The following is a 17,891-nucleotide window of genomic DNA, read 5'->3' as shown; positions in this document are numbered from 1 at the left end:
GCTTATGTAGCAGTGCACAGAAGCAAGCACTAAGCAGCGCACTGCGCAACCAACGCGACTGCGCAGCAAACATAGAAACGGGAAACAGAAACACACTTCTGAGTTCTGAATATTTGGTGCTGTGACTACAGAAAAAGCGGAAAAAGCTTTGACTATATAATACTGGACTGCTAGCAGTGATGAACGTGACGAGTCCAACATGTCCGTTCTATAAGGCTCTGTTCGCATCCTCTCTCACCGCACTTCAGTGGAATTCGCCCTAGTTGTTTACGCTCACTTGGGTGATTCCACTGAAGTGCGGTAAGAGAGGGTGCGAACAGAGCCTTATAAACCGGAATAACGTTATACATGTTGGCCTCGCGACGTTATCAAATTCACGTGTAATTTAACTAGGTGCTAGCAGTCCAGTATTATATAGTCAAAGGGAAAAAGCCGCTCGTCTCGCGTTCACGCGGCGTTCAGCGATGACGCGACAAACGCGATTGGTAGGGTACGTCCAGGGCTGTTAGACACGAAACGTAAACGTATCGTTTCGTTTCGGTTGAGCTCTTTGAACCAAATTGTTTCGTTATACCGTTTCGTTTCGTTCCATAAAAGTGGTATCATTTCGTTTCGTGCCGTTTCGTGTCGTTTCGTTTCGTTTCCTTTCAGCCAAAAAAGTGAGAAAAGCGGACATTTTCATTGATAAATGAAGAAGAGAACCCCTCTAGAGGCTCTAAATGGATGAAATTTGAGTGAATTTGACAAAATTTGACCGAAATTTACAAAAAAACTTGCAATGAAAAATCAAAAATTGAAGAAATAAAAATGATTCGTTTCGTTATAACGTTTCATTTCGTGTAATTTTTTTGATTCGTTTCGTTTCGTGTCTCGTTTCGTGTCCAGAGGGAAAATTTTCCGTTTCGTTTCGTGTCTTTCGTTTCGTTTCGTTTCGTATTAACAGCCCCGGGTAGGGAGATGTTATTTCCACAAGCCTGGGTGAGGCGTTCACTAGAACTGATTCAATCGTTCTACGGCTACGGACTTGGACGATTTTAGAGCTATACCATACCCAGGGACGGTTATGTTATTGTTTTTAAGAAAATTACTCGAAACTTTGACTTTGAGCGAGGAAATAAGGCTTGAAGTAAGAAAAATGATCTAAATTAAATTCTCTACAAGATGAAGTGGGTTTGAAAGGCATGTGCTCAATAGAAAACAAGGTATAAAAGCTTAAAGTTGGAAAACTTATGAAATTTTTTTTTTGAAATTAAATAAAATTTATTCGAAATTTTGAGTGAGGACATCGGCGTTTGAGGTAAGGAAAATACTCAACCTACGTAGAATTCTCTACAAGATGAATTGAGTTTGAAAGTTAATCCACGCGATAAAAAATAAGCCATAAAAGAAAAGCTCAAAGTTTTAAAACTCTTGAAAAAAAATTGTTTTTTTTTTCGTATTTAAATAAATGTATATAACATTTACTCAAAATTTGAAATGAGAACATGGGTATTCGAGGACGAGGTAAAGAAAATAATCTACATTGAGTTCTACACAAGATGGTATAGGTATGAAATGAAATAATGAAAGCTGTCCGCGCTATAGAAAAAAAACCTTACGTAAGCTCAAAGTTGTAAAACTCTTGGAAGTTGCTTTTTCGTATTTTTTTATTTTTTTGTATCTAAATAATATGTATTTACTTGGAATTTTCGTTTCAGCGAGGACATAATATGAATATTATCTAGGTATTTGAGGTCGAAAAAATATTCTTCGTTGAGCTCTGTACCTGTTGAAGTAGGTAGGTTTGAAAGTTATACGCGAAATGGAAATCAAATTATAAAATCTCCAAAATACAAAAAAATATGAAAAAAAATTTCTAGGAGTTTTACAACTTTGAGCTTTTATAACTCTTTTTCTATAGCGCGGATAACTTTCAAACCTACTGCATCTTGTAGAGAATTCAACGTAAGGTATTTTCCTTGCCTCAAAACACCTATGTCCTCTCTCAAAATTTCGAGTAAAATTTATTTAAATATAAAAAAATACTAAAAAATACGACGAAATAAAATTCTATGGCGTTAGGAGTTTATTATAAGGTTGTTTGTGAGGTTGGGACAATTTCGTTCGTGTTCGTAACAATTCCGAGCGAGTCCTCACCTAGGCTTGTGGAAATAACAACTCCCCCCTGGGTACGTCGTGGCGGAAGAGAAGTGAAGAACGAGCAACCGCAACGAGATACTAGGGTACTGTATAATGGGTATGATCGACGTCAGTCATTTTGGTTGTCTCATGTCGTTGTGTACAATGCATCGATAGTAAATGTGGTATAAGTGTGGGTGAGACTTACTCACACTTATACAACATTTACACGCGAGACAACCAAAATGGCTGACGTCGATCATACCCAATGTACAGTACCCTAGAGATACGATTTACGAATCTCACAACCTCGAGTTCAGAATTTCGACGTTATAATTTTCTATAAGTTTTGACCACGTTTCGTGTCGTTTTCGACTTAAAAGTGAGTATTATGTATTTAATATCAAGTTCACAAGTTCATTTGTGCATTAATTTCATTTTGAAATATTTATCCTAAATGATGCGGTGATGGAATGCTAACATCGCTTGCCTGGATTTTATCACCACGTGTTACGATTCAGAAATCTTTCACCGGTATCTCTAGTACATTTTCTAGTTTCTTAATTTTTTCCCATTACTTGTATTTCAGTTTTCAAAATGCGTTACGTGGCTGCTTATATGCTGTCTTCTCTCTCCGGCAAAGAGCCAAGTGCCGCGGATATTGAAAAGATTTTGGGTTCTGTTGGAATTGAATCAGATGCTGATAAGGTCCAATCAGTTATCAAAGAACTAAAAGGCAAAAATATTGAAGAACTGGTTGCGAGTGGTAAGTTGATTATTTTGTTTTGTCCTACTCTCCGTTGTTTAGATGATGAGACTTTTCATATCTGTACCATCTTTCGGGTCTGAACAACATGAAAGACGATTCTATCTCTGATATTGTCATGTCATATTGTAGTTTGTGAAACACTGTTCAAATGATGAAACTATTCACTTTTTATACCATCTTTCGGGTCTGATCAACATGAAAGACTTAACTTCGTCTGATTGAACAGTATCAATGTATCACGTTATTTATGCATTACCTAATCAGTAATCATTGTTACATCTCTGCTGCATTTTTGTTAATTTCGCTCGCTACTTGTGTGCTGGTTCAGGTGATGAATTCAAATTAACACCATCTTTCGACTGAAAAGAATGATGTCTACGTTATAGCTGAAGACAACTAGCGCATTTGCATAATGCACGTGAAAATGTTAAGATTAGTGTTACAAATTACTTTTATTTTGCTCCGGCTGAAGTGATGAGTTCTAATTATCACCATCTTTCGACTGAGAATTATGATGTCAATTTTATACCTGATACTCGCCGACATGTACATGTTTTTAAATGACGTATATGATTTCAATTTTAATCACACGAGTATTGTACTGTGTTCAGGTCGTGGTAAATTGGCTTCAATGCCCGTTGGTGGTGGTGTGGCCGTTGCTGCCGCTGGTGGTGCTTCTGCTGCCACTGCTGCTGAACCCGCTGCCGAAAAGAAAGGTACGACTACAACCATCGTATTCGTTTAAATCGCTTCTCATTTAGTCTATTTTGCTATCTAGTTTAAATTGTACAAATTTCCTAATTCAATTATTCGGGTTTTTACAGAAGATAAAAAAGCTGCGAAAGAAGAATCTGATGAGTCGGACGACGACATGGGTTTCGGACTTTTCGATTAATTTCTTGTATCTTTTCTATGTAATTTACTTTTGTTGAATAAAAAATGTTGCTGATTTTTTATTTCTTATTCAGCGTTATGTATGTAAATCAGCAAAATCGTGGTGATCTCAGTGCTTAGTTCACTCTCAATTCGAGGCATTCCACCAGCTCGAAGTGAATTTAAATTAACAATTCAGCTAAAAAAAAAAATATGCTATGTGCGAGATGATTGATGAATTGATGATCGTTGATCGTAGTATTCAACTGTTGTCGAACTTTTTTGAGCTAGTGAAATGCCTCGAATTTGATTTTGAACTTTGAAGAAACTAACGAAGAGCGCAATAGGTCGAAAATTCGAAATACATTCAAATGCTCAAGCCCAATGTCCATCAGGCATCAATATTCAGTTTTTAAATAATTTATTTTATCAAAATCCCAACAATTGCTTGAATTTTATTGAAAAATGAACTAAAAAGTAAAAAGATTGAAAATTTTTCAAAACAAAAAAAATTGTCTCGTCTAGAACGTCTAGAATCCAGAACTACAGCTCCGCAGTGTTGCCTATTTGCATTTATTTATTTCTTTTTATTTGTTATCGATGTAGGTAAATTTTCGTTCGGAAGTGAAACAAAAAGAAAAGACGGACAGAATGCGAAGTCGAATTTTGTTACGTCATCAACCAGCGGGCTTTATTTTGTATCTGCCATCATGGAACGGTAGTAAAGTGTAGCGGAATTTAACAGATTGTGTTTTTCTTTAGAAAACTTTTGTACAAACTTCAAATCTAACCGGTTTAAAATCTTAATTTTGTTACAGTAGTTAAAATTTTTCATCATGGCCCAAATTCTACCGATTAAATTTCAAGAACATTTACAGGTGAGTTATTACTAACATGTTACGCCCCCAATTTATACTTTTATTTATTGTAACATTTATTGGAATATTTTATTTCTAAGTGCATTGTTATTAGCTTAAATTTCTTCCAAATCGGTTCACTTATGAATATCTTCAATCAAAAGTGTGTTATTGATGTAGTTTAATTGGCCAAAACCTACACGTATTTAGTGATGTCAAATAAACAATATGTATCAATAACAATCATGATTCAGACAAACAAACGAACTAGTTTATTTTTACGTCATTTTCGGAGTTTAAATACCATCTACGTCATTTAAACGCCATGCAAGTTACATTTTGGAGAAAATCGAGAAAGTATATCGAATGACCGCATTTTCTAATTATGAGCGGAAAGCGTCGCGCTTCTTGATTTTTCTTGAAAGTAGAAACTCGTCGTTTTACATTTGCGATGAAGATAACGATTTGATTATTTGTTCAATGATTATAACATTCAAAGGCTGTTCACAAACAGAATATATCTTGTTGAGATCTTTCGTTATGAGGACAGATAATCGTACATTGCTTGAAACGAATCCCTCGTCTTTTGATGTAAGATCTAATAACTGTTTTCTTATTTCAGCTCACAAATGTGGGCATCAATATCGCCAGTATCAGTTTCAATACTCTTACTATGGAGTCGGATAAATTCATCTGCGTGCGAGAGAAAATCGGCGATACTGCCCAGGTAGTTATTATCGATTTGAATGATCCCACCACTCCAATAAGAAGACCTATATCTGCCGATTCAGCGATCATGAATCCCGCTAGCAAAGTACTCGCTCTTAAAGGAAAAGCTGGATCAGAAGGCACTGCAGCGGGTAATTAGAAAATTGTACGCTGAAATTATGAAAAGAAGTCCACGTGTATTTCATGTTTTCTTTGCCGTTTATTAGCTCAAAAAACGTTACAAATTTTCAACATTGAAATGAAGAGTAAAATGAAAGCTCACATTATGACAGAAGACGTTCTATTTTGGAAGTGGATATCTATCAATACCCTTGCCTTAGTTACAGAGAATAGTGTTTACCACTGGAGTATGGAAGGTAGGTGCGATGTAATTCTCTAGTCTGTGTTTTGAAATTTCAATTCATTGTTTTCATTTTTGTAGGAGATTCTACGCCTGTGAAGATGTTTGAACGTCATTCTAGTCTTAACGGATGTCAAATCATCAACTATCGAACCGACGCTAAACAAAATTGGCTCCTTCTCATCGGTATTACGGCTCAGGTAAAGAAATTTCTTCGTTTTGTGTCGTCATCGTAATGAGCAAATCGAGAATGATTTGAATATTTTCAGCAAAATCGAGTTGTTGGAGCGATGCAATTGTATTCAGTGGAGAGAAAATGTTCGCAGCCGATTGAAGGACATGCCGCGTCTTTTGCGCAGTTCAAAATGGAAGGAAATCAAGAGTTATCTACTTTGTTCTGTTTCGCCGTTCGAAATTTACAAGGAGGAAAAGTGAGAGGGATTTTGCTTCTTGATTAAATTAAAATTAACTCGTGTATCTTATTTGATGATAAATTTCCAGTTACACATTATCGAAGTAGGTCAACCGCCTGCCGGCAATCAGCCTTTCCCAAAGAAAGCCGTTGATGTGTATTTCCCTCCAGAAGCAGCCAATGATTTTCCTGTAGCTATGCAGGTTTGTATTTTCGTAAGTTTGACAACATTCGCAGATATGCAGTTCTAACCACCATATATTTTCATTAGGTGAGCTCCAAATACGACGTCATTTACTTGATTACGAAATACGGCTACGTTCATTTGTATGATATCGAAAGTGCCACTTGCATTTACATGAATCGTATTAGCGGAGATACGATTTTTGTAACAGCTCCCCATGAAGCCAGTGGTGGCATTATTGGTGTGAATCGGAAAGGACAAGTAAGGATGAAAGCTTTGTTAAGCGGTATAAATTTGCGAAATATTAACGAGTCATTTTGAACAGGTTCTATCTGTCAGCGTTGAAGAGGATAACATCATATCATACATAAATACAAACCTACAAAACCCGGATTTAGCATTGAGAATGGCTGTTCGAAATAATCTAGCTGGAGCCGAGGACCTATTTGTACGAAAATTCAATTTACTGTTTCAAAGTGGAAATTACGTGGAAGCTGCGAAGGTATTTGTTTGTTTTAACGGAATGAAACGCTGCATCTGTGTAAATATGATTTTTTTGACATCGTGTAATAATTACAGGTCGCTGCCAACGCTCCTAAAGGTATTTTACGGACGCCACAAACAATTCAAAAATTCCAACAAGTTCCTATGAGCACTGGCCAATCTTCACCGTTGTTGCAATATTTCGGAATTTTACTCGACCAGGTTTGGGAAATAATTTATTAGAGTCGAATGACAGACTCGCCAGTTGCTTCATATGTTACAGATAACGATGTCGATAATGTAAACCGGAAACTAAGCGATTGCTAATAAACATGTTTATCTTACACAGGGACAATTGAATAAATACGAGTCGTTGGAATTATGTCGTCCGGTATTGGCTCAAGGCAGAAAACATTTATTAGAGAAATGGCTCAAAGAAGATAAACTGGAATGCTCTGAAGAACTCGGAGATATCGTCAAACAAGCCGATTTGAATCTTGGATTATCTGTCTACCTTAGAGGAAATGTTCCAAATAAAGTGGGTTTTTAGGATAACAAATTGAAAAAAAAAACAGGCGAATGTATTTAACGAGTGGGCATTGTTTTCTAGGTTATCCAATGTTTCGCTGAGACCGGACAGTTTCAGAAAATCGTATTATACGCGAAGAAAGTCGGATATCATCCAGATTATATTTTCTTGCTGAGAAGTGTTATGAGGATTAATCCAGACCAGGGTGTAGCATTTGCTCAGATGTTGGTACAAGATGATGCTGAACCGTTGGCTGATATTAATCAAGTGCGTGTGTGCGGCACCTATTCCCATGTGGTTGATAGGATGTTGACTGATGAAAAACTTCAATGTTCTAGATTGTTGATATCTTTATGGAACAAAACATGGTTCAACAATGTACGGCGTTCTTATTAGAGGCGTTGAAAAATAACAGACCTTCGGAAGGACCTTTGCAAACTAGATTACTAGAAATGAACCTTATATCTGCCCCTCAAGTTGCCGATGCTATTCTTGGCAATCAAATGTTTACTCATTACGACCGAAGTCACATAGCTCAACTTTGCGAAAAAGCTGGCCTATTACAAAGAGCTTTAGAACATTATACTGGTACGTTTCCGTCGATGTGTTACGCTAATTGTCGGTATAGTATTTCAGCATAGTTGTGCGTGTGTGAAGTAATGACTGGAAACTCGTATAATGCTCGTCGTAGATAATTACGGTCGTAATTGCTAAAGAATTCTATTGAAAGTGACTCGTAGCCATTACGTGATCGTGCTGGTTAGAAAATTCTAAAAAAAACTAGGTGATGAATTGTTGCGATGGTTTTTCGAATGCTTCTAAACCCAGCTTCTCGGAAAAATTTAATTTCTAAATCTGGATTTGTTGAATATTTGATGAACTTGAAAAACGAGTATTTTTGTAATGAATTAAACATTTGAATAATTATATGTTTAAAAAAAACGACGTAATGAGATTGTGATTTTTTATGTTATAGATTTGTACGATATTAAGCGAGCGGTCGTTCATACTCATCTATTGAATCCCGAATGGCTGGTCGCATTTTTCGGTACTCTATCCGTCGAAGATTCGTTGGAGTGTTTAAAAGCAATGCTCACCAACAACATACGTCAAAATTTACAAATCTGTATACAAGTAAATGAGACTTTTTCTAAATTGCAGCTGTAATTTTGTCTCAACCTGTCGTAATACCTAATGCTTTAATTTATTTGATTTAGATCGCAACCAAGTATCACGAACAATTGACCACGAAAGCATTGATAGATTTATTCGAATCATTTAAGAGCTACGAAGGATTGTTTTACTTCCTCGGTTCGATCGTCAATTTCAGTCAGGATCCCGAAGTGCATTTTAAATATATTCAGGTAAATTCAACAAACCGCAAATAAAAATAATAAACTCGGATTTACGATGTCAAAACGTATCTTGTGTATAGGCGGCTTGTAAAACTGGCCAAATCAAAGAAGTAGAAAGAATTTGTCGCGAATCGAACTGTTACAATGCCGAACGAGTGAAAAATTTCCTGAAAGAAGCCAAGCTAACCGACCAGTTGCCATTGATCATCGTCTGCGACCGATTCGATTTCGTTCACGATTTAGTTCTGTACTTGTATCGCAATAATTTACAAAAATACATTGAGATTTACGTGCAAAAGGTAAATAACGTTACTGCGATCGAGAATTGATCGAAAAACATACAGAAGTAACCCGAAGTATTGTCAACAGGTGAATCCGTCTCGACTTCCAGTCGTCGTTAGCGGTTTGTTGGATGTCGATTGCTCGGAAGATATTATTAAAAATCTAATTATGGTCGTCAAAGGACAATTTTCCACGGATGAGTTAGTTGAAGAAGTAGAAAAGAGGAATCGACTCAAATTACTGTTACCGTGGTTGGAATCCAGAGTACATGAAGGATGCGTCGAACCAGCTACGCATAACGCGCTCGCGAAAATTTACATTGATAGTAATAACAATCCGGAACGTTTCTTGAGGTATAGGAACTCGCAGATAATGTGTGAAAATTGTTTGTAAAATTTAGAACGCATTTTGTATGGTAATGTGATTTTAGAGAGAACCAATACTACGAAAGTAAAGTCGTTGGTAAATATTGCGAAAAACGAGACCCCCATTTGGCGTGTATTGCATACGAAAGAGGACAATGCGATCGAGAATTGATCAACGTTTGCAATGAGAATTCTCTATTCAAGTCCGAAGCGAGGTAAACACTTTCCCCACCTACGGGACTCTGTTTAAAACGTTCAAGTACATATTAGAAATTAATTACGAATTTTGTATTACGCGTAGGTATCTGGTTCGTCGTCGAGATCCCGAACTATGGGCGGAAGTTTTAAACGAAAGTAATCCCTACAAACGCTCTCTTATCGATCAGGTTCGTAAAATTAATTTTATGCTGTCTCGTATGTTTGAGTGAGGAGGAAATATCAAACTGAAAATTGCCAACTTACGGAACGCGAATATGGTCGGCGAAAGGTTATAAAACCGCTATGGCCTAGTATGTCAAGTACTCTATTGTCGAGTGTTTCGATAATGGCGCAACGTTATTGTTGCAATGAACGTTACCCGATGATATATTAACGGACGACCCTCGTTAGTTGTGGCTCAATGAGGTATCATTTAAGTTCGTTAAATCAGTTTACGTACGATTTGACTGGCCATTCTGTAGTAAAATTAAATTTTCTTCGGGTGTAGGAATAACTGAGAAGAAGTGAGAGGTGGTTAATTGATTGTGACAAATTGTGCATAAGATGCTGTCATGCTGTATGATGAAGTTTTCTTCGAAGGATTTCCTCGTGTTCGTAATGGTTCAACACTTGCCGCAAAATAAATCATAAATCGTTTTTTCTCCCTAGGTCGTACAAACTGCTCTCTCTGAAACGCAAGATGCTGAAGATATTTCTGTTACGGTGAGAGCTTTTATGGCGGCAGATTTGCCCAATGAATTGATCGAATTGTTGGAAAAAATCGTCCTGGATAATTCCGTATTCAGTGATCATAGGTTGGTATTAAAATTTTTCAGAATTGAAAGAACAAAGTGTAACGAACAGGAAATACTCTGTAATTTACGGTAAAATAATCAGATGGAAATGTTTTATGGCCACTAGCCAGCTACTCATTGAATACTTTTTTGTTTTTCTTCTGCACTTCATAAATTTATACCTATCGATCAACGTGTCGAATCTCAATCGGCTTGGGTAGTCTCGTTAAAAAATATATTTTTTGTCGATTTCCCCTGATTGAAAAATTGTTGTAATATTTTCCTAAATTATTTAGTTTGTCCTCGAAATATTGAATATTCTTTCTAAGATGATTAATATTTGTAAAAATTTGACTCGTCGAATGTGCTTCTTTTTTTTTTTTGGCAGAAATTTGCAAAACTTGCTGATCTTGACGGCCATCAAAGCCGACCGTTCTCGCGTTATGGAATACATTAACCGACTGGACAACTACGACGCTCCGGATATCGCCAACATCGCTATTAATAATCAGCTATTTGAGGAAGCTTTCGCTATATTCAAAAAATTCGACGTCAATACGTCAGCTATCCAGGTTTGCATATTTTTTTCGAGAATTTTCAACGTTTTCTATGAAAATTTCAACGAGCGACTGGATTATTCGCAGGTATTGATCGACAATGTGAAAAACTTGGACCGTGCGTACGAATTTGCAGAACGTTGTAACGAAAATGGAGTATGGAGCCAGTTGGCGAAAGCTCAGTTACAACAAGGGCTGGTGAAGGAAGCCATAGACTCATTCATTAAAGCAAATGATCCGTCAGCGTATATGGATGTGGTGGAAACCGCTCACAGAACCGGTTTGTATTTTATAAAATGCCTTAACTGGTAAACATTCTTCAAAAAGAATTATATAACTCATCTATTTTTTTTCTCTCAAATGCTGTGTAGGGAGCTGGGAAGATTTAGTTCGGTATTTACAAATGTCCCGTAAGAAGGCCAGAGAACCGTACGTTGAAAGCGAACTTATCTACGCGTACGCTCGCACTAATCGTTTGGCTGATCTTGAAGAGTTCATCTCGAGCCCCAATCACGCCGATATTCAAAAAGTACGTGCTTTGGGAATCTGACTATCGATATCAAATATATCGTATTGATTGAAATGCGTTTTTTTACAGATCGGTGACCGTTGTTTCGATGATAAAATGTACGAACCGGCGAAACTGTTGTATAACAACGTTTCGAATTTCGCTCGTCTTGCTATTACTTTAGTGCATTTGAAAGAATTCCAAGGTGCTGTGGATAGCGCTCGCAAAGCAAACAGGTATAAAAAGATTTAAATTGATCGATTTTTCAATTGAAATACATCTTTGGTATCATATTTTTTTTATGTATTTAGCACGCGCACATGGAAAGAAGTTTGCTTCGCTTGTGTCGATAGCGAAGAATTTAGACTAGCTCAGATGTGTGGACTGCACATCGTTGTTCATGCTGACGAATTAGAAGACTTGATTAATTATTATCAGGTACGATATCCGGTAATTGACCGAGTTGACGGGGTAGTTTGGGTATTTTCTAGACATTTCGTGTGGTCGGTTTCAGGATCGCGGTTATTTCGAAGAATTAATCAATTTATTGGAAGCGGCCTTAGGTTTAGAAAGAGCGCACATGGGCATGTTTACCGAATTGGCCATCTTGTACTCGAAATACAAACCTGGTAAAATGAAAGAACATTTGGAGTTGTTTTGGTCCAGAGTTAATATTCCAAAGGTACGTTCAAGTTGGCATTGAGAAGCATCTGATTCAAATCAATGTATGCATGAGCTATGATTTTTGTACAGGTTTTGAGGGCCGCCGAACAAGCGCATTTATGGGCCGAATTGGTCTTCTTATACGATAAGTACGAAGAATACGATAATGCTGTTATCGCGATGATGAATCATCCCACCGAAGCATGGAGAGAAAGCCATTTCAAAGACATTGTTACTAAAGTAAGTTTCAGTCTAAAATTATGTTTGGCACTTTTTTCGGAAGAGTGTTTCTCTAAACACTTGGTTCTTATGTTTTTTAGGTAGCGAATATCGAATTGTATTATAAAGCCATCCAATTCTACTTGGATTACAAACCTTTGCTGTTGAATGATTTATTATTGGTTTTGACTCCACGAATGGACCATACCAGATCCGTCAGTTTCTTTACCAAAGTAAGATTTTACCCAAAAGTGTACCTGTATTATTATGAGTTTATTGAAACGATGTGTGTAAGCAAGAATCAGAGGGGTCTTTTAATACTATATTTAATTCGACCTTTTTTTCAAAATCTTGCGAAAGTAAAGACACGAAGTTTGATGCGCTGCTATCAAAGTGGTAGTTGTGTGGTAGAAATCGTGCGATAGTATCCTAATATTGATCTTTAGATGGCAAGTTCCAGCGGATTTGTTTTGTTGGTAAAACGACATCTTCCTAAGAGCTTGCTATAGTAAAACATGCAAAAGAAAGTACCCTCTGTGAAATTCGTCATGAAGGTGTATTAGGAATTGCAGGATATTTATGATGAAAAAATGAACGTAAGCAAGAATCAGAGGGGTCTTTTGAAAATATATTTAATTCGACCTTTTTTCAAAATCTTGCGAAAGTAAAAGACACGAAGTTTGATGCGCTGCTATCAAAGTGGTAGTTGTGTGGTAGAAATCGTGCGATAGCATCCTAAAATTGATTTTTAGATGGCAAGTTCCAGCGGATTTGCTTTTGTTTGTGAAGCGACATCTTCCTAAGAGCTTGCTATAGTAAAATATGCAAAAGAAAGTACCCTCTGTGAAATTCGTCATGAAGGTGTATCAGGAATTGCAGGATATTTATGATAAAAAGATGGACGTGAGCAAGAATCAGAGGGGTCTTTTGAAAATATATTTAATTCGACCTTTTTTCAAAATCTTGCGAAAGTAAAAGACACGAAGTTTGATGCGCTGCTATCAAAGTGGTAGTTGTGTGGTAGAAATCGTGCGATAACATCCTAAATAATCGATCTGCCGATTGCAAGTTCCAGCGGATTTGCTTTTTTTTGTAAAGCGACATCTTCCTAAGAGCTTGCTACAGTAAAATATGCGAAAGAAAGTACCCTCTATAAAATGAATCGTAAAGGTGTATTAGGAATTGCAGAATATTTATTTTGCGATTTACATATTTTTGTAGAATCATACATATACTTTGAGACGGTGCTTATTTACTGTATTTCTATGTGATTTCTTCGATTGTGGAATGCTAAACCCTTCAGATTTGTTCATCTATATCCAAAAAGAGAATGACCAAATTTAAGCGAGAAAAAAACCGTGTGGTCTTCAGATTTATGTTGCTGGGGGTCTTGGATTTCTTGAACAATAGCAAATTCTTAAATTTAAAGTATAGGTACCTCAACTCCTTTCAAACTATGATCAAAAAGTTACGAAAAGATGCTTCCAAGTTTGATATCCAGGATGTTGATAATGATGAAAAGAAATGCATAAATAGTATCTACTGCAGAAAATTCTTGATGAAAGTGAACGTTATTTGGCCTATTTTTAATGACAATTTTCTCAAAACTTTCCATCGACTTGGAAGGTCGAAAATGGACATAGAATAGACCAATTTCAACTCTACGTATCTTAATTTTGTTTTTAAATGGAAAATGAGACAAATTTCAACTTTGAGAATTCGCCTAAAATCGAGAAATGAACTCGTCAAACTTTGACGCCTAAAATCTCAATTTACGCATTTTGAAACCGGAAGGTTCAAAAATCTTTTTCAAGCCTTGAGTTTGGGACTGTACCTTTTTGTGCGATAGAACAAATTTTGAAGGTTTGAGTAGTTCGACCTAATTAAAGAGTTGAACACCCCAATAAATTTACGGTTGCAAGTTCCAGCGGATGTATTTTTAGTATAAAGCTACATCTTCCTAAGAGCTTGCTAAAGGAATTATGCAAAGTTTGATATTCCCTGCTATCTCATGCAGAGGTTTATTAGGAATTGCAGGACATTGTGAAAATGCTTGTTATTCATTATTTCTCAACGTGTGAAATTTGTTTTGCACCCAATTTTGAACACTCGATGAATTTAAAGAGGCAAGTTCCAGCGGATGTATTTTTTAATATAAATTTACATCTTCCTAAGAGCTTGCTAAAGGAATTATGCAAAGTTTGATATTCCCTGCTATGTCATGCAGAGGTTTATTAGGAATTGCAGGACATTGTGAAAATGCTTGTTATTCATTATTTCTCAACGTGTGAAATTTGTTTTGCACCCAATTTTGAACACTCGATGAATTTAAAGAGGCAAGTTCCAGCGGATGTATTTTTTAATATAAATTTACATCTTCCTAAGAGGTTGCTAAAGAAATTTTGCAAAGTTTGATATTCTCTTCTATTTAATGTAGAGGTGTATTAGGAATTGCAGGACATTGTGAGAACATTTTTTATTTAACATACATATTTCAATATCAGTTAAAGTTAAGGGAGCAAGTTCCAGCGGATGTATTTTCACTATAAAACTACATCTTCCTAAGAACTTGCTAAAGGAATTGTGCAATGTTTGATATCCCCTACCGTATTATGTAGAGGTATATTAGGAATTGCAGAACATTGTGAGAATATTTTTCATTTGAGAATGTTGATAAGTTTGTCGTTTTTGAAAAAAATTGCTCTAACAAAATTTCTTTTTTGGTAGGTTGGGCATTTGCAATTGGTGAAACCGTATTTGCGATCAGTACAGTCGTTAAATAACAAGGCGATTAACGAATCTCTGAATCAACTACTGATTGATGAGGAAGACTACTTGGTGAGTGTTGTAAAAATTCGAATCATCGTATATACGAAAATATCGGCTGAATTTTTAATCATTGATGGAATTTAATTTCTCAGGGATTACGCGCTTCCATCGACGCATTCGACAACTTCGACACGATCGCATTAGCACAAAAATTGGAAAAACACGAATTGACGGAATTCAGAAGAATCGCCGCGTATCTGTACAAAGGCAATAACCGTTGGAAGCAGAGTGTCGAATTATGTAAAAAGGACAGACTTTTCAAGGTACGAAATGTTCGCCGAAAATAAACGTTCGTTTATGGAAAGGTAACGAAAGCCGAATAATCGAACAATTCGTCATTTCAGGATGCAATGGAGTTCGCAGCCGAATCTAAAAATAAAGACGTAGCCGAAGAATTGATAAATTGGTTCCTGGATAATGGAAATTTCGATTGTTTTGCGGCGGCCCTCTTCCAGTGCTACGATTTACTAAACCCGGATGTTATATTAGAATTAGCTTGGAAACATAGAATCATGGATTTCGCTATGCCTTACTTTATTCAAGTAGTTAAGGAATATACCTCGAAGGTAAGAAAGAAGCTTGGTGACAATTTCACTTAAGAAGTAATCGAAACGTTTTCAAAATAATAACGAAAAACATAACGCAATATTTCAGGTGGATAAATTAGAAGAAGATATATCAAAAAAATTGGAAGAGCATGTAGAACATGACAATAAACCCATTATAATGCGTAAGTGTTCATTTTCTGTGCATTAAATCAGACTGCAATCTAATGGCTAATGAATGTCTTTATTTCTGATTCTATAACAGCTGAACCTCAATTAATGCTGACAGCAGGGCCTGGTATGATGGGACCAGGTTTCACGCCAGGTTATCCGGCGGCTGCGGCTGCTGCCTACAACCCAGGATTAGCGTATCAAGGTTACGGCATGTGAATCAACTACACTCGAGTGCAATAATACAACGGCGGCGAAATTGATTAATATTTATTAGTATAAATGACATATGTAGAGAAAAGAAGAGGAATGGCATATACATAAATTATTCTATATATGTTTTATTTATGTTTAAAGAAAAAATTGTTTTTTAGTTACGTATACATGAGTCACAACTCCATTCCTTCATTTCATTAAGAGTATTTAAATATTTATATTATTCATAGTCCATATAGTTATGTTTTCGTCTTATTATTTTTTTTTCGCTTTTTATAATTTTTATTTTTTTATTTATTTTTTCTCCTCCCTTTTTTTCATTCATTTACCGTATCCTCTTTATTATTTTGTTTTTTTGAATTTTTACGCTTAATTTTATGTTATGTTTTCTCATGTTATCGCAGTTTATTTTTCATTTTATGTAATCCCATGAATTAGTGAATACATACTATTAATTCGTTAATTAAATTAATAAAATTGTGATAAACGTATGTTAGTTATTTATCGCGTTATTTAAAAAAAAAAAAGGTAACATTATTTATTAGAATTTCACTGTGTATTGTATTTTGTGTACCGGAATCGCGTTATTTATCGTTTTTGCAAATGACATTATTTATTGATTTTAAAAGAAGAAAAAAAATGAAATTTAAAAATAGAATGGGTTTAAAGAAATTCAAACGTTAAAATTTTTCTAAGTTAGGCTCGTTATACGTGTTTTCGTTTTTTTTTTTTTTTTTTTTTGTTTTTTTTTTCATTTTTCATTTATTTATTCGCCCTATTGTGAAATGACGAAAGTATTTTTATTCATTTTCGATTAATGATCGTCATTTTTTACAGTACAAAGTTACCACCTTCTTATTGAGCTTGGATTCTAAGCGCATTCCCAATGTTATTTTTCTGTTTTTCGGTTTACAACCTACCTTCTTTTCTTGTCTTCTTGTTTTATTTATTCCTGTGTAAATGTAATTGTGTATGGATGTTGAAAAGAATTTTGAAAGTTTCTTATGTACTCTTGATTTTCTTGCCGTTTCCGTCTCTATTAGATGTTTTTAACACCAGTATAGCGATTTTACAAACTATTACGTATATGTCATCCGGATATGTTTACGTCATTAGTTTTATAGACGACTTTTACATAAAATGTATTTTAAAAATGGATAAAAATGATCGATCGTCCTGTAGGATAACTTTCTTTATAATAGATGAATTTAAAGTACCTATGGCATTGTACTAGGAAAAAAAGAGAAAAAACAAAATATATATGCAATTGTAAATATGATATTTTTGAAAATAGCACTTATAGTAAATAAAATGTGTTTTAAGAAAATGTCAAGTTATTTTAATTTTAACTATTATATTAAACACTTATTAATTAAAAGCGGTGCTTTGAGCTTATTTATTCGCGAAAACTATTTTAGTTTATTTTTGTGATAAATAAAAGGTGTTGATTGAACGGTTTTATCGAATATTTAATACGGCGTGATACGACTTGATGCTACTTTTTTGTCGGTGATTTCGAGTGGATTATACGTACATATTGTAACTTTTTTGTAGAGATAGCGTCGAAAGAATTTTAGATGTTGGTTTTCGAAAAATTTTAATTCTTGTTCTTCCTGTGTTGCTGATAGGTGTATTAATGCTACGGCAAGCTATGTATATGGATAGCCTTGTCTGATGAGAATTTGTTGTTGACGTACCCATGGTCTTCTACTGAAGTTTGTCAACTGATGATTCCTTACTAAGTACGTTCATTTTTTAGAAGATGATTCTCCACGAAAAAACAATTGGAGGCTTTCGTGCCACTGCTCTCTTGCGATTCAATTCAATTTCAATTTATTTAAAATGTAAAATTTACGATTATGAAAATGTGATATGAAAATGGCATTCATCGTTAT

At 35.5% G+C, this 17,891-nt stretch overlaps 2 protein-coding genes across 2 annotated transcripts; both read left to right on the top strand.

The window, feature by feature from the left end:
* The first annotated feature begins 2,326 nt into the window (after positions 1-2,326).
* On the top strand, positions 2,327-3,850 carry LOC135832233 (large ribosomal subunit protein P2-like). Its single transcript, XM_065345359.1, has 4 exons — positions 2,327-2,500; positions 2,708-2,884; positions 3,499-3,603; positions 3,712-3,850. Exons 2-4 carry the CDS (start codon positions 2,716-2,718, stop codon positions 3,780-3,782), a joined length of 345 nt encoding a protein of 114 aa, XP_065201431.1. The 5' UTR covers positions 2,327-2,500; positions 2,708-2,715; the 3' UTR covers positions 3,783-3,850.
* A 575-nt stretch (positions 3,851-4,425) lies between these two features.
* Positions 4,426-17,455, top strand: Chc (clathrin heavy chain). The gene is made up of 32 exons (XM_065345346.1): positions 4,426-4,638; positions 5,240-5,477; positions 5,553-5,702; positions 5,768-5,886; positions 5,956-6,117; positions 6,188-6,301; positions 6,370-6,543; positions 6,608-6,784; positions 6,862-6,987; positions 7,115-7,303; positions 7,376-7,561; positions 7,633-7,882; positions 8,271-8,428; positions 8,512-8,658; positions 8,730-8,948; positions 9,019-9,284; positions 9,362-9,511; positions 9,598-9,682; positions 10,164-10,309; positions 10,677-10,860; positions 10,933-11,125; positions 11,217-11,374; positions 11,444-11,589; positions 11,665-11,791; positions 11,868-12,035; positions 12,107-12,256; positions 12,337-12,468; positions 14,963-15,073; positions 15,157-15,327; positions 15,409-15,630; positions 15,719-15,794; positions 15,875-17,455. Exons 1-32 carry the CDS (start codon positions 4,597-4,599, stop codon positions 15,997-15,999), a joined length of 5,061 nt encoding a protein of 1,686 aa, XP_065201418.1. The 5' UTR covers positions 4,426-4,596; the 3' UTR covers positions 16,000-17,455.
* The last annotated feature ends 436 nt before the right edge of the window (positions 17,456-17,891 follow it).

This window comes from Planococcus citri, chromosome 1 (genome assembly GCF_950023065.1).
Source record: "Planococcus citri chromosome 1, ihPlaCitr1.1, whole genome shotgun sequence".
NCBI lineage: Eukaryota > Metazoa > Arthropoda > Insecta > Hemiptera > Pseudococcidae > Planococcus > Planococcus citri.
This window is presented reverse-complemented; position numbering and strand designations above follow the sequence as displayed.

What these genes read in the sequence shown, in the direction of transcription:
- LOC135832233 (XM_065345359.1), top strand. Translation starts at nt 2,716, where the DNA reads ATGCGTTACGTGGCTGCTTATATGCTGTCTTCTCTCTCCGGCAAAGAG. An exon ending in TGAAGAACTGGTTGCGAGTG is followed by an intron (nt 2,885 to 3,498) that starts GTAAGTTGATTA and finishes TACTGTGTTCAG; the next exon opens with GTCGTGGTAAATTGGCTTCA. An exon ending in ACCCGCTGCCGAAAAGAAAG is followed by an intron (nt 3,604 to 3,711) that starts GTACGACTACAA and finishes GGGTTTTTACAG; the next exon opens with AAGATAAAAAAGCTGCGAAA.
- Chc (XM_065345346.1), top strand. Translation starts at nt 4,597, where the DNA reads ATGGCCCAAATTCTACCGATTAAATTTCAAGAACATTTACAG. An exon ending in GTGTGAATCGGAAAGGACAA is followed by an intron (nt 6,544 to 6,607) that starts GTAAGGATGAAA and finishes CATTTTGAACAG; the next exon opens with GTTCTATCTGTCAGCGTTGA. An exon ending in GGAAACCGCTCACAGAACCG is followed by an intron (nt 11,126 to 11,216) that starts GTTTGTATTTTA and finishes AATGCTGTGTAG; the next exon opens with GGAGCTGGGAAGATTTAGTT.